The sequence below is a fragment of the Pleurodeles waltl genome, chromosome 6 (genome assembly GCF_031143425.1).
Source record: "Pleurodeles waltl isolate 20211129_DDA chromosome 6, aPleWal1.hap1.20221129, whole genome shotgun sequence".
Lineage (NCBI taxonomy): Eukaryota > Metazoa > Chordata > Amphibia > Caudata > Salamandridae > Pleurodeles > Pleurodeles waltl.
The window spans coordinates 704948377-704964905 of NC_090445.1; the positions used below are offsets into that span (position 1 = coordinate 704948377).

The window sequence follows — 16529 nt, forward strand, 5'->3', positions numbered from 1 at the left end:
TCTGATGCTCCACAGACTCTAGACTTGGTCTGTGCATGATCAAACGTTGTTTCCTGAACCTGGAACTTCAGGCAGGGTTTTAGCATTTTTCCCCAGACTTAGCTTTACAAGGGGATCATTATCATAACTCATTTGCCTACCCTACAGGACAACAGTATGGTCTGTGGGTAGGTGGGCAGGAAGAGGGACACACGATGCCCCCTCCCAGAGTTACCACTTGGGGTTGGACTAATGTTAACCCATGTGTGGTAGAAAATAAGGACGACCTGCCTTGCTTGGATTTCTCTGTCTGTGCTTCCACAATATGGAAACGCAGAAAGCCAAAAGGAATCTCCTCATTTTTATGAAACATGACATGAGTCACTACCAAAGAGCAAAAGCTCCCTTTTGAATGCATGGGCATTAGAAGAAATGTACTTTTGTATTTACAAAAGGGCTTTGAAATAGAAAATTACACCTCACATCCAAAATGTTTTCTTCATAAAGGAAGATCACATAGGGGGTCATTCTAACCCTGGCAATCTGAGACCGCCAGGGCTAAAATGAAGGAAGCACTGCCAACAGGCTGGCGGTGCTTCCCTGCCCATTCTGACCGCGGCAGTAAAGCCGCGGTCAGAAAACCGGGTTAGACCCCCTTCCCGCCAGCCTGTTTCTGGCGGTTTACACCGCCAGGAAGAGGCTGGCGGGTACGGGTGTCCAGGGGCCCCCTACCAGGGCCCCAGCCTGCTTTTTACTGTCGGCCTAGCAGACAGTGAAAAGCGCGACGGGTGCAACTGCACCCGTCACACACCTGCAACACCGCCGGCTCCATTCGGAGCCGGATTCAATGTTGCAGGCCCCCTTCCCGCTGGGCCGGCGGGCGCTAACATTGTTAGCACCCACTGGTCCAGCGGGAAGGTCGGAATGCCGCCAGCGGTCTTTTGACCGTATGGCAGCAGATTGGAGGTTCCCGCATGGCGGACGGCAACCGTCGCCCGCCAATGTAGGAATGAGGGCCATAGTATAAAATGCCACAGCATAATAATAGCCATGTATGCAATGAAGTGCCAGAGTTTTAATTTATAGGTTCTTAGGAAGCGTTAACAATATAATGTTATTTTTCTTCCTAACAGGTTTGCTAGGCTCAACTCCCAAACTCTCTGGTAAGTGCAGCATGCAGTCATAAAATCAATTCAAGAACATTTTAAAGATTTCCCAGGAATAAATAGAGACAAGTGGAGGCTGTCACCAGCAATATTTGAGTTTTTAAAATTTAATTGGGAATATTTATTTATCACTTGCAGTCACAACAGTGCATGTCTATGCAACGGTTTTGCAAGCCAACACTGTACACAGTCAAAGAAGGGGGAGGCAGCACATTACCTGGCATGAAATGGTACAATTAGCCCATAAGCATTTTTGTATATGTAATGTATGGTACCACTCACTTGAGTTGAAAGTATTTAATGTTCACCATAACTGTTGGAGCCAATACAGTGTATCTCTCAACGAGCATTTTAGGATATTTGTTCTACTTCAGTAGACAAGTAAAATTTGGGGGTGCTGGAAATGCTTCTCACACCCTCACATATTTCTGCACCACACACAGGGCATAGGTGCATCCCACATCTCATCAGGCCAATAACTTACCCAGGAGCCAATAATAAAAGGAGGATGGAGTAGACTGCCTGGCATATCCGTACACAAAACACCCAGATGCATTGTGGTTAATGTATTATATAATTGCACTCACTTGAGTTGAAAGTCTTCAGTTTTAAATCATTGCTAAAGAACAAGCACCCTGAAAAACGTGTCCAGAAATGAACAGCACTGAGGGCACCAACAATGCTGAAAACTAAAGACTTTCCAATGAAGTGAGTGTTATGAAGCTTTGCATTCGACATGACTTATTTCGGCAAATTTTCTGCTGGTATGCCAGGCAGTGTACTCCTTTCTCCCTTGTTTTGACATTTCACCATCGTGTTCGGCCATATTTGATGGTCTGATACCTTCATCTTACTTTGACACTCGTTTACATTGAAGATTTATTGATGTTGCCTGCATAATGAAGAAAACAGAGGCAAGGGTTCTGAATCCAGATTTACAGATATGCAGCGCTGACACTCAGTGCTATTATGTGCATCTGTAAAGGAGGATCTGTACAACAAACACAGTCTGCTCGATCATTTTATATCAGACCTGAAGTCTTTTGCAAAGAAGCAAGAAAGGGGGTGAGGTGCGGTGATATTAGGTGAGAAGGGAATCAGAGATTGAGAGAAGTCTGTGTATTTCATGTCATAATGAGAGACATTTTTGTCATCTCCACAGGCTTATGTAATCTATGAAAAATCTAATAGAGTTCCTTTAATGTATTGAAAAACATGTATAATTTAGGATAGAATTTAAAAAACATGAAGTATCAAATCATAATGAAAATGGAGAACAACTGTCAACACAAAACTGTGCGAGAAACTATGGGCCCAATTTAGAGCTTGTGGAAGATGGTGCTCTTTCGTAAAGCTGATGGTTTATCCTCTCCGCCAAACTGAAGGTCCACTCCCCTCATTTACAGGCAGGTGAACCTTCAGTATGTTGACAATGGAGACCACTCCATCTTTGCCACCAACATACTGGTCAGGTGGCGTAACAGAGTAAGGGCTGTCTGATGTTTAGCCAGTGGGTGATGAAATCACAAGTTTTCACTGTCCGACACCATCAGGTAAAACCTGGCAGAAAGAGGCAGTGAAAATGGCAAAATGGCCCACACACTTTAGGTGAAAACTCACATGGTGAGGAAGATCATTGTTTTTTTATTTTTTTTCTAAAACAAAAGCCTACTTTGGGATTTGGTTTATGAAAATTTTAAAAAGCTGTGGACGTTGGCTGCAAGGTTGTGTCATGTTGATGGAGCAGTCCATCAAACATACAATCCATTAACAGGAACCATTGTCACAGTAAATTCTGGCAATGCAAAATATTATTACCAGCCTACAGCAATGCTTATTTTTGTACATAAAAACATGCGGGTTCCCAAAGCTCTCCTGTGAAACATGAGGCTGCTGCAATTAAATGTGACAGTACAGAATAGCAAGGCAGTGTAATCTTAAAGCCACCTCAGTCATCTTTAATCCATTTACAGCCACTCCCTGCCCCTTCAGCTCACTCCTGCAGCTTTCTGCTTTCTCCCTCTGTGACTCTTTTCTGCCCTTCCCTCCCTCCGCCTTTCCCATGTATGTCTTTTGCTCACAGTAAATTCTTGATGTAGAAAAAAAGTGCCGGCACTAAGAAATAAGTGCTGGTGTCCCCCATTGGCAATCATTGGCTTAAATTAAGCACTGGCCAGTGGACACCTCTGACTTTGATGGGCGAGTACTCCCTCAAGCCAATGAAGTACTTTACTTTGCTTAGAGCAGGCGTGTTCCAGAACATAGCCGAAGGGCCTGCACTGTGTAATTGTAAGGTATCTGTATTATCTGCATGAGTGCTTCTTCACCTGTGGTCTGGGGAGCCCTCAGGAAACGCAAAGCCTGCTGAGGGGTCCGCAACTGCTTAGATTATTAATTAATATCAACAGATTAATGCATCCTATATAAACAAAGAAGCACAGTGCAAAATTGAAGATTTCAAAACATTTTGTTAATATAAAGGAATTTGATATGGGAGGCTAAACATGAAGTTAGTATCCTCAGACTGATTAGTGGGAACACTTCAATTGCCTCAAACAGATTATATTCTGGGTGGTGAGTGTCCTCAATTGAAATTATAAAACCAACCTTAACTGAAAATTGAGATTTTTTTTATAGTTGTTTTTGAATTAAATATTATATTTGTATATTTAATTTAATTGTATATTTAATGAATGCTTATTTCTGTATTTTTTGTGTATAATTTTGGGAATCAAATCATCAAAAAATGCTTGGGACAGGGTCCCTAACTTCTAGTAATCACTCATCCTCCTGTTTCCAAAAAGGATTCAGTGAGGCTCCCCATATTCCAGAAATGATTATGTGGGGGTCCACAGAAGACAGAAGATTAGGAACTACTGTTTTTAATGATCAAGAATTTACCTCACTTAGGGCCAGATGTAGGACCCAGAAGTTTTTCACTCGCAATTTTTTACTCATTTGCGACTCGCAATTCGCAAGTCGCAAAACCATATGTTCAACAGTGTACCTCACACTGTTTGTGATTCCCATTGGAGTCGCAAATGACCTAACTCATTAATATTCATAAGTTAGGTCTCAATTTGTGACTCCATTGGGAATGGCTGCACTCACAGGGATGGTGGCCTGCTGGGGGGAGCAGACCACCATATCTGTGACTGATTTTAAATAAAGCAGTTTTTTTTTTTTTTTAAAGTAGCCCGTCGTCCTAAGAGGAAAACGTGACTCATTTCAAAAGCAAAAATTAAAAGTTTCCTTTTCATTCTTCAGAGCAGGCAGCAATGCCTGCTCTGAAAACATATTTTCGCTACCCTTCACAAAGGGGGAGGGGTTCCATGGGGACCACTTTCCATTTGCAAATGGATTAGCACCTATTCCAAATTGGTGCTAACTGCGAATGTTTTGTGACAGCATTCACAGTCACAAAACAATCACACACTACAGTGCGACTCACAGTTAGGAAGGGAATGCCCCTTCCTAATTGCAATTTGCAATCCCTATTTGCGATTCGTTATAGAGATTACTGAATTGCAAAATTGGATTTGTGCATTGCCAAATAATTTTTTCTTGTCACAAATGGCCCAAGTCTGCGAATCAGGCCATTTCAGATGAGAAAAAAGCTGTGTACATGTGGCCTTTACCTCTTAATCCACCATATCCTGAATAATTAGCAGATTTTAGCAGAAAACGCCTGTATCCGGAATACAGCACTGCTGTTCTTCGCAGGCAAAGGCTTGATCTATGGAAACACAGAGGGAATAAAAAAAACGTTTTACTTGAGGGAAACGTGTTTAATTCTCAGAAGAATAAATGAACAAAATGTCCTCTACCATACCAATATTATGAATAAAATGTATATATTGTAGTATCTTGTTATAGTGGTTTCCACAACAAACAGTGAATCTTATTTTACCATACAATTCTATAAATAGGCAAAGCCCTGGTTCAAAGCTCTTCTGTTTTGTGCAGGTCTGGTGGAATAGCCGTGACCATCCTTGTAGAGTGTTCTGATTTACAGTTCTTTTTTTATATGGGGTGGTTCTCTCTAGGCTGCTGTTCTGATCGAAAGGGTCCTCATATAGTTGTTTGCTATGCTCAGCAAGTATGATCAAGTGTATAATTGTACTTCCCTATTGCAGTGATTTAACGAGAATCTCATTTTGATGTTCATACTTGAGTATACAAAATTTGTCTCAGTTACAATACACCGGTGAACAGAGGCCAGGTTAAAGCATTTACTTATTGAAATGCATTTTTCTTGATTTTATAGTCAATGGTAGTAATACGTAATACTTTCCCTTCTAATAGGAACTCAACTCCCGACAGGCAAAGCCCCTGGTAAGTGCAGGACTCAGAGAATGAATCAAATCACAAACATATTTATGTTCTCATGGGGTATAAATCTTATGAGTAGAGTGCATAATCTAAAATAATTCTGATTTTGACTGGCCATTAGACAAACTTGAATAAAGACATGTGAAGGTCCTGGTTGTAGCTATCGTTGTAGATCTTTTCTGATGCTCCACAGACTCTAGACTTGGTCTGTGCATGATCAAACGTTGTTTCCTGAACCTGGAACTGCAGGCAGGGTTTTAGCATTTTTCCCCAGACTTAGCTTTACAAGGGGATCATTATCATAACTCATTTGCCTACCCTACAGGACAAGAGCATGGTCAGTGGGTAGGTGGGCAGGAAGAGGGACACATGATGCCCCCTCCCAGAGTTACCACTTGGGGTTGGACTAATGTTAACCCATTTGTGGTAGAAAATAAGGACGACCTGCCTTGCTTGGATTTCTCTGTCTGTGCTTCCACAATATGGAAATGCAGAGAGCCAAAAGGAATCTCCTGATTTTTATGGAACATGACATGAGTCACTACTAATGAGCAAAAGCTCCCTTTTGAACGCATGGACATTAGAAGAAATGTACATTTGTATTTACAAAAAGGCTTTGAAATAGAAAATTACACCTCACATCCAAAATGTTTTCTTCATAAAGGAAGATCACATAGTGTAAAATGCCACAGCATAATAATAGCCATGTATGCAATGAAGTGCCATGAGTTATAATTTATAGGTTCTTAGGAAGCGGTAACAATATAATGTTATTTTTCTTCCTAACAGGTTTGCTAGGCTCAACTCCCAAACTCTCTGGTAAGTGCAGCATGCACTCAGAAAATCAATTCATGAACATTTTAAAGACTTCCCAGGAATAAATAGAGACAAGTGGAGGCTGTCAACAGCAATATTTGAGTTTTTTAAATGTAATTGAGAATATTTATTTAGCACTTGCAGACACAACAGTGCATGTCTATGCAATGGTTTTGCAATTCAACACTGTACACAGTCATAGAAGGGGGAGGCAGCACATTACCTGGCATGAAATTGTACAATTAGCCCATAAGCATTTTAGTATATGTAATGTATGGTACCACTCACTTGAGTTGAAGGTATTTAATGTACACCATTTCTGGTGCAGCCAATACTGTGTATCTCTCAACGAGCATTTTAGGATATTTGTTCTACTTCAGTAGACAAGTAAAATTTGGGGGTGCTGGAAATGCTGCTCACTCCCTCGCAAAGTTCTGCACCACGCACAGAGCATAGGCGCATCCCACATCTCATCAGGCCAATAACTTACCCAGGAGCCAATACTAAAAGGAGGATGGAGTAGACTGCCTGGCATACCCGTACACAAAACACCCAGATGCATTGTGGTTAATGTAGTATATAATTACACTCACTTGAGTTGAAAGTCTTCAGTTTTAAACCATTACTAAAGAACAAGCATCCTGAAAAACGTGTCCAGAAATGAACAGCACTGAGGGCACCAACAATGCTGAAAACTAAAGACTTTCCAATGAAGTTAGTGTTATGAAGCTTTGCATTCGACATGACTTATTTCAGCAAATTTTCTGCTGGTATGCTCGGCAGTGTACTCCTTTCTCCCTTGTTTTGACATTACACCATTGTTTTCAGCCATAATTGTTGGTCTCATACCTTCATCTTACTTTGACACTCATTTACATTGAAGATTTATTGCTGTTGCCTGCCTAATGAAGAAAACAGAGGCAAGGGGTCTGAATCTAGAGATACAGATATGCAGCGCTGACACTCAGTGCTATTATGTGCATCTGTAAAGGAGGATCTGTACAAAAACACATTCTGCTCGGTCATTTCATATCAGACCTGAAGTCTTTTGAAAAGAAGCAAGAAAGGGGGTGAGGTGCGGTGATATTAGGTGAGAAGGGAATCAGTTATTGAGAGAAGTCTGTGTATTTTATGTCATAACGAGAGACATTTTTGCCATCTCCTCAGGCTTATGTAATCTATGAAAAATCTAATAGAATTCCTTTAATGTACTGAAAAACATGTATAATTTAGGATAGAATTTAAAAAACATGAAGAATCACATCATAATGAATTCCTTTAATGTACTGAAAAACATGTATAATTTAGGATAGAATTTAAAAAACATGAAGAATCACATCATAATGAAAATGGAGAACAACTGTCAACACAAAACTGTGCAAGAAGCTATCGGCACAATTTAGAGCTTGTGAAAGATATTGCTCTTTCGTAAAGCTGATGGTGTACCCTCTCCGCCACACTGAAGGTCCACTCTCCTCATTTACAGGCAGGTGAACCTTCAGTATGTTGACAATGGAGACCACTCCATCTTTGTCACCAACATACTGGTCAGGTGGCGTAACAGAGTAAGGGCTGTCTGATGTATAGCCAGTGGGCGATGAAATAACAAGATTTCACTGTCCGACACCATCAGGTAAAACCTGGCAGTGAGAGGCACTGAAAATGGCAAAATGCCCCACATGCTATAGGTGAAAAGTCGCATGGCGAGGAAGATAATTGTTTTTTTTTGTTTTGTTCTAAAACAAAAGCCTACTTTGGGATTTGGTTTATGAAAATTTTAAAAAGCTGTGAACGTTGGCTGCAAGGTTGTGTCATGTTGATGGAGCAGTCCATCAAACATACAATCCATTAACAGGAACCACTGTCACAGTAAATTCTGGCAATGCAAAAGATTATTACCAGCCTGCAGCAGTGCTTATTTTTTACATAAAAACATGCGGGTTCCCAAAGCTCTCCTGTGAAACATGAGGCTGCTGCAATCAAATGTGCCAGTACAGAATAGCAAGGCAGTGTAATCTTAAAGCCACCTCAGTCCTCTTTAATCCATTTTACAGCCACTCCCTGCCCCTTCAGCTCACTCCTGCAGCTTTCTGCTTTCTCCCTCTGTGACTCTTTTCTGCCCTTCCCTTCCTCCGTCTTCCCATATATGTCTTTTGCTCACAGTAAACTCTTGATGTAGAAAAAAGTGCCGGCCCTAAGAAATAAGTGCTGGTGTCCCCCATTGGCAATCATTGGCTTAAATTAAGCACTGGCCAGTGGACACCTCTGACTTTGATGGGTGAGTACTCCCTCAAGCCAATGAAGTACTTTACTTTGCTTAGAGCAGGCTTGTTCCAGAACATAGCAGAGGGACCTGCACTGTGTAATACTGAGGTATCTGTATTATCTACATGAGTGCTTCTTCACCTGTGGTCTGGGGAGCCATGAGGGAACGCAAAGCCTGCTGAGGGGTCCGTGACTTCTTAGATTATTAAATAATATCAACAGATTAATACATCCTATATAAACAAAGAAGCACACGAAAACAAAAGATTTCAAAACAGTTTGTTAATATAAAGGAATTTGATATTGGAGGTTAAAAATTAAGTTAATATCATCAGACTGATTAGGGGGAACACTGCAATTGCCTCAAACAGATTATACTCTGGGTGGTGAGTGTCCTGAATTGAAATTATAAAAGCCCCTTAACTCAATTTTTTTTTTTTATAGTTGTTTTTGAATTAAATATTATATTTGTATATTAAATGAATGCTTGTTTCTGTATTGTTTGTGCATTATTTTGTGAATCAAATCATCAAAAAATGCTTGGGACAGGGTTCCTGACTTCCAGAAATCACTCATCCGGAGTCCTCCTGTTTCCAAAAAGGATTCAGTGAGGCTCCCCATATTCCAGAAATGATTATGTGGGGGTCCACAGAAAACAGAAGATTAGGAACCACTATTTTAATGATCAAGAATTTACCTCACTTAGGGCCAGATGTAGGACCTAGAAGTTTTTCACTCGCAATTTTTGACTCATTTGCGACTCGCAATTCGAAAGTCGCAAAACCATATGTACAACAGTGTACCTCACACTGTTTGTGATTCCTAATGGAGTCGCAAATGACCTACCTCATTAATATTCATAAGTTAGGTCTCAATTTGTGACTCCATTGGGAATGGCTGCACTTACAGGGATGGTGGCCTGCTGGGGGGGGGGGAGCAGGTCACCATATCTGTGACTGTTCTTAAATAAAGCAGTTTTTTGGGTTTTTTTTAAGTAGCCCGTCGTCCTAAGAGGAAAACGGGATGCATTTCAAAAGCAAAAATTAAAAGTTTCCTTTTCATTCTTCCGAGCAGGCAGAAATGCCTGCTCTGAAAACATATTTTCGCTACGTTTCACAAAGGGGAAGGGGTTCCATGGGGACCGCTTTCCATTTGCAAATGGATTAGCACCTATTCCAAATTGGTGCTAACTGCGAATGTTTGTGACAGCATTCACAGTCACAAAACAATCACACACTGCAGTGCGACTCACAGTTAGGAAGTGAATGCCCCTTCCTTATTGCAATATGCCAACCCTATTTGTGATTCGTTATAGAGATTACTGAATTGCAAAATATGATTTGTGCATTACCAAATGATTTTTTCTTGTCACAATGGCCCAAGTCTGCGAATCATGCTATTTGCGGTGAGAAAAAAGCTGTGTAAGTGTGGCCTTTACTTCTTAATCCACCATATCCTGAATAATTAGCAGATTTTAGCAGAAAACACCTGTATCCGGAATACAGCACTGAGGTTCTTCGCAGGCAAAGGCTTGATTTATGGCAACACAGAGGGAATAAAAAAATTTTTTACTTGAGGGAAAAGTGTTTAATTCTCAGAAGAATACATGAACAAAATGTCCTCTAACATACCAATATTATGGATAAAATGTATATATTGTAGTATCTTGTTATGGTGCTTCCTACAACAAACAATGAATCTTATTTTACCATACAATTCAATAAACAGCCAAAGCCCTGGTTCAAAGGTCTGCTGTTCTGTGCATGTCTGGTGGAATAGCCGTGACCATCTTTGAAGAGTGTTCTGATTTACAGTTCTTTTTTATATGGGGGGTTCGCTCTAAGCTGCTGTTCTGATCGAAAGGGACCTAATACAGTTTATTGCTACTCTCAGCAAGCATGATCAAGTGTATAATTGTACTTCCCTATTGCAGTGCGTTATGTAGAATCTCATTTTGATGTTCATTCTTGAGTATCCAAAATTTGGCTCAGTTACAATACACTGGTGAACAAAGGCCAGGTTCAAGCATTTAATTATTGAAATGCATTTTTCTTGATTTTATAGTCAATGGTATTAATAAATAATACTTTCCCTTCTAATAAGAACTCAACTCCCGATAGCCAAAGCCCCTGGTAAGTACAGCACACAGAGAATGAATCAAATACCAAACAAATTTATGTTCTCATGGGTTATAAATCTAAGGAGGGTAGAGTGCATAATCTAAAATAATTCTGATTTTGACTGGCCATTAGACAAACTTGAATAAAGACAGGTGAAGGTCCTGGTTGTAGCTATCGATGTAGAGCTTTTCTGATGCTCCACAGACTCTAGGCTTGGTCTGTGCATGATCAAACGTTGTTTGCTGAACCTGGAACTTCAGGCAGGGTTTTAGCATTTTTCCCCAGACTTAGCTTTACAAGGGGATCATGATCGTAACTCATTTGCCTACCCTACAGGTTTAGAGTATGGTCTGTGGGTAGGTGGGCAGGAAGAGGGGCACACAAAGCCCCCTTCCAGAGTTACCACTTGGGGTTGGACTAATGTTAACCCATGTGTAGTAGAAAATAAGGACGACCTGCCTTGCCTGGATTTCTCTGTCTGTGCTTCCACAATATGGAAACGCAGAAAGCCAAAAGGAATCTCCTGATTTTTATGGAACATGAGTCACTACTAATGAGCAAAAGCTCCCTTTTGAACGCATGGGTACTAGAAGAAATGTACATTTGTATTTACAAAAGGGCTTTGAAATAGAAAATTACACCTCTCATCCAAAATGTTTTCTTCATAAAGGAAGATCACATAGTATAAAATAGCACAACATAATAATAGCCATGTATGCAATGAAGTGCCATGATTTATAATTTATAGGTTCTTAGGAAGCGTTAACAATATAATGTTATTTTTCTTCCTAACAGGTTTGCTAGTCTCAACTCCCAAACCCTCTGGTAAGTGCAGCATGAAGTCAGAAAATCAATTCAAGAACATTTTAAAGATTTCCCAAGAATAAATAGAGACAAGTGGAGGCTGTTGACATCAATATTTGAGTTTTTTAAATTTGATTGGGAATATTTATTTTGCACTTGCAGACACAACAGTGCATGTCTATGCAATGGTTTTGCAGGCCAACACTGTACACAGTCAGAGAAGGGGGAGGCAGCACATTACCTGGCATGAAATGGTACAATTAGCCCATAAGCATTTTAGTATATGTAATGTATGGTACCACTCACTTGAGTTGAACGTATTTAATGTTCACCATTTCTGGTGCAGCCAATACTGTGTATCTCTCAACGAGCATTTTAGGATATTTGATCTACTTCAGTAGACAAGTCAAATTTGGGAATGCTGGAAATGCTGCTCACACCCTCGCAAATTTCTGCACCGCGCACAGAGCATAGGTGCATCCCACATCTCATCAGGCCAATAACTTACCCAGGAGCCAATAGTAAAAGGAGGATGGAGTACACTGCCTGGCATACCCGCACACAAGACACCCAGATGCATTGTGGTTAATGTAGTATATAATTACACTCACTTGAATTGAAAGTCTTCAGTTTTAAACCATTGCTAAAGAACAAGCGTCCTGAAAAACGTGTCCAGAAATGCAAAGCACTGAGGGCACCAACAATGCTGAAAACTAAAGACTTTCCAATGAAGTGAGTGTTATGAAGATCTACATTCGACATAACTTATTTGGGCAAATTATCTGCTGGTATGCCAGGCAGCGTACTCCTTTCTCCCTTGTTTTGACATTACACCATTGTGTTCAGCCATAATTGTTGGTCTCATACCTTCATCTTACTTTGACACTCATTTACATTGAAGATTTATTGCTGTTGCCTGCCTAATGAAGAAAACAGAGGCAAGGGGTCTGAATCCAGATATACAGATATGCAGCGCTGACACTCAGTGCTATTATGTGCATCTGTAAAGGAGGATCTGTACAACAAGCACATTCTGCTTGATCATTTTATATCAGACCTTAAGTCCTTTGAATAGAAGCAAGAAAGGGGGTAAGATGGGGTGAATTTAGGTGAGGAGGGAATCAGTGATTGAGAGAAGCCTGTGCATTTTATTTCATAACGAGAAACATTTTAGGCATCTCCTCAGGCTTTTGTAATCTATTCAAAATCTAATAGAGTTCCTTTAATGTATTGAAAAACATGTATAATGTAGGACAGAATGTAAAAAACAAAAAAAATCACATCATAATGAAAATAGAGAACAACTAACAACCCAAAAGTGTGCAAGAAACTATGGGCCCAATTTAGGGCTTCTGGAAGATGGTGCTCTTTTGTAAAGGTGATGGTTTACACTTTACGCCAAACAGAAGGTCCACTCCCCTCATTTAGAGGAAGGTGAACCTTCAGTATGTTGACAACGGAGACCACTCCATCTTTGCCACCATCATACTGGTCAGGTGGCGTAACAGAGTAAGGGCTGTCTGATGTTTAGCCAGTGGGCGATGAAACAACAAGATTTCACTGTCCGACACCATCAGGTAAAACCTGGCAGTAAGAGGCAGTGAAAATCGCAAAATGCCCCACACACCATAGGTGAAAAGTCGCATGGTGAGGAAGATCATTATTTTTTTGTTTTTTGTTTTCTAAAACAAAAGCCTACTTTGGGATTTGGTTTTTGAAAATTTTAAAAACTGTGAACGTTGGCTGCAAGGTTGTGTCATGTTGATGGAGCAGTCCATCAAACATACAATGCATTAACAGGAACCACTGTCACAGTAAATTCTGGCAATGCAACAGCTTATTACCAGCCTGCATCAGTGCTTATTTTTGTACATAAAGCTTGCGGGTTCCCAAAGCTATCTTGTGAAAAATGCGGCTGCTGCAATTAAATGTGCGAGTACAGAATAGCAAGGCAGTGAACTCTTAAAGCCATCTCAGTCCTATTTAATCCATTTACCACCACTCCCTGCCCCTTCAGCTCACTCCTGCAGCTTTCTGCTTTCTCCCTCTGTGACTCTTTTCTTCCCTTCCCTTCCTCCGTCAGGGGAACCTGAACTGTGTAATTATGAGGTATCTGTATTATCTACATGAGTGCTTCTTCACCTGTGGTCTGGGGAGCTCTGAGGGAATGCAAAGACTGCTGAGGGGTCCGCGACTGCTTAGATTATTAAATAATATCAACAGATTAATGCATTCTGCATAAACAAAGAAGCACAGTGCAAAACTGAAGATTTCAAAACATTTTGTTAATATAAAGGAATTTGATATTGGAGGCTAAAAATTAAGTTAGTATCCTCAGACTGATTAGTGGGAACACTGCAAGTGCCTCAAACAGATTATACTCTGGGTGGTGAGTGTCCTCGATTGAAATTATAAAAGCCCCTTAACTCAAAATTGTGATTTGTTTTATAGTTGTTTTTGAATTAAATATTATATTTGTATATTTAATGAATGCTTGTTTCTGTATTTTTTGTGTATTATTTTGTGATTCAAATCATCAAAAATACTTGGGATAGGGTTCCTGGCTTCCAGTAATCACTCAGCTGGAATCCTCCTGGTTCCAAAGAGGATTCAGTAAGTCTCCCCATATTCCAGAAATGATTATGTGGGGTCCACAGAATACAGAATATTAGGAACCACTGTTTTCAATGTGCTAGAGGACGGTTCTGACCATCAGGTCTGCCCTGATTTTTCAATTTTTGACCACCTGGTTTTTGACTGTTTACTGTGAGGAAGCCTCCTATGAGGTGACTCACGTACAGTAAACACATGGTAGAATGGACTGCACGTGTTTACCACCGGTGCCGCCGTGCTAAGGAAAGGCTGCTGTGGTGCAGCAAGGGCAGGAGGCTCGGGCAGGTTACATGTGATCATGTGTGCGCATGGATGTGCACCCATGTGAGGACTGTGAGAGGAGGATTCCTGGTGTGCGCAGCCCAAGAGCTGCGCTTAGGTAGTCCTGGTGCAGGAGGAACTATGCAGAGTGGTTGGTGACCTGGAGTAGGTCTCATGAGAGGGGTTTATACATGTGAGGGAGAGTCCATGTGCTTACTGTCTTTTCACTGTAGGGACACCCAGTTCAATGCCAATGTCAGTGTGCTTAAGGTATTTGCATTGTGGGGATACTCCATTGAATGTCAATGGGAAAGGAGGGCCTAGGGTGCAACTCCAGTTCTCTGGGGTCCACCGAGACCAGAGTCACACCAAAGTACACTGTAACCTGTAAGAAAAGAATGATGAGGTAGGTTACAAGAGCATAGTTGTACAACTTATGGGTCATCCTGAGACGTCATCTTTCTCTGACTCAGCTCAGGATTAGGGGCAATTACGGCTCTGCCCAGTTGCTGGAGCAGGGCCTTGCATCAATCAGCCAGCTTTCATTCCATGCCAGGAGCAGGCTGGAGAAGCCCTGCGAGGAATGTCAGGGAGGAGAGGCTGAGACTTTCAGAGCACATGTGGCAACTAACACCTGGAGCACTCGATCTTTAGCTATCCCAGAAGACTGTGCAAGAAGGAGGGGACGGGGGCAACGAAGTGATGTGGCACATCTGGATAGGCCAGAGGTGCAGACCTGCTGGACACTTCCGCCCCCACTTAAAAGGTCCTGCACAGGGGAGAGCTCTCTCTCTTGGCTGTGTTTCACTGCTGGACTCTGGGACAGCAGACGGGCGTCATGGACAACTGGAAGGAAGAACCTCCTGACTGCCCTTGGGACAGGGACTCTGCTCCTGAAGGATTTCAGGCCAGCGAGGCGAATGCCAGAGCCAGGCAAGCTGGCCCCCTTACCCCCCAGAGGACTAGTTGGGGGAAGGACTGGCTAGTGTAAGGAGAGCGCGCTGCCCAGAAGGAAAAGAAAGAACCCAGGGGAAAGGTTGGCGCAGGGAGTCAGTGGGACTGGCTCCCGAGGATCTGGGACCCTTCCAGGCCTGGAGGCCTAAGGAGAGTGATCAGGAGCGGAACGACACAAAAAAAAGGATGAAAATCGTCCCTCGGGGGCCCGAGATATCACAGGACAAACGATGGCAACCTTTGACCTTTGGGAAAGCAGCTACGAAGTGCGTGGAGCTCCGCAGCTGCTTGAGACTGTGCCCCCAGCGTGGGCCAGGGCCTGGGGGCTGCCCAGGAAGAGGAGGAGCAAAGGGGAGTGCCATCGCACTCCCCCTCTCAACAGAGGAAGGGGGCCCGGACCCCATCCCGGGCCCCATGAAGCCTAGTTCTTTTTTCTCATTTAATGGGGGGGCGCCGTCGCGCACCCCCCTGCCGCTGTGTGAAAGGACCCCGGACTCCATCCTGGGGCCCCCTGCGGCAAAGACAAGCCGGGGAGCGCCGTCACGCTCCCCGTGAAGATGTGAGGAATGGGGGGGTGCTGTCGCGCACCCCCAGCCGAAGAGGAGGCCGGGGAGCGCCATCGTGCTCCACGTGAAGGTGGCCAAAAGGGGCCCGGACCCCATCCCGGGGCCCCTGGAAGAAGAAGACCTCGGGGAGCGCCATTGCACTCCCTGCCACGAAGAGTAGGGGCCCCAGACCCCATCCCGCGGCACCGAAGATGCCTGGAGGAAGGGGGAGTGCCGCTGCATTCCCCGCGCAGCCCTTCCGGCCGCGAGTATTTCTGTGTCTGCCCGCTGGAGCGGGCAGACCTCAGGGCAGCAGGCCGGCTCCCGCGGCAGCACCCAGAGGTGCTGGCCATGCGGGGAGTTGGCGGGGCGGCCAGGGGTGGGCTCCCTGGGCCGCCCTCCATCGAGGGATCCTCTGTGTGGTACGGGGGGAGCCGGGTTGGACCGGCACCCCCAGGAGAACTGTAAAAAGAAATGGCACAGCGGCTCTCCCCAGCTCAGCAGGAGAGCCGCTCATCATTTATGCAGCTGCCCCATCATGCTTTGCGGGGCAGGGGCTGCCATTTGAGCCCCAAAATTGACTGTGGTGGTCCCAGGGAGATGGGGCCACCACCAAAGGAATACCAAGAGACAGGGGGAGCTGCAGGAGCAGCGCAGCCTCCCCCCAACATCGG

General features: G+C 43.0%; 1 protein-coding gene across 6 annotated transcripts in view; it reads left to right on the plus strand.

The window, feature by feature from the left end:
• LOC138300183 (LWamide neuropeptides-like) overlaps positions 1-16529 on the plus strand; it is a 342764-nt gene that overhangs the window by 252804 nt on the left and 73431 nt on the right. For all 6 annotated transcript variants that reach the window (XM_069239164.1, XM_069239162.1, XM_069239168.1 and 3 more), the window contains 4 exons: positions 1113-1142; positions 5451-5480; positions 6267-6296; positions 11474-11503. In XM_069239164.1, the coding sequence (XP_069095265.1) occupies positions 1113-1142; positions 5451-5480; positions 6267-6296; positions 11474-11503 (120 nt within the window). The remainder of the gene's footprint in view (positions 1-1112; positions 1143-5450; positions 5481-6266; positions 6297-11473; positions 11504-16529) is intronic.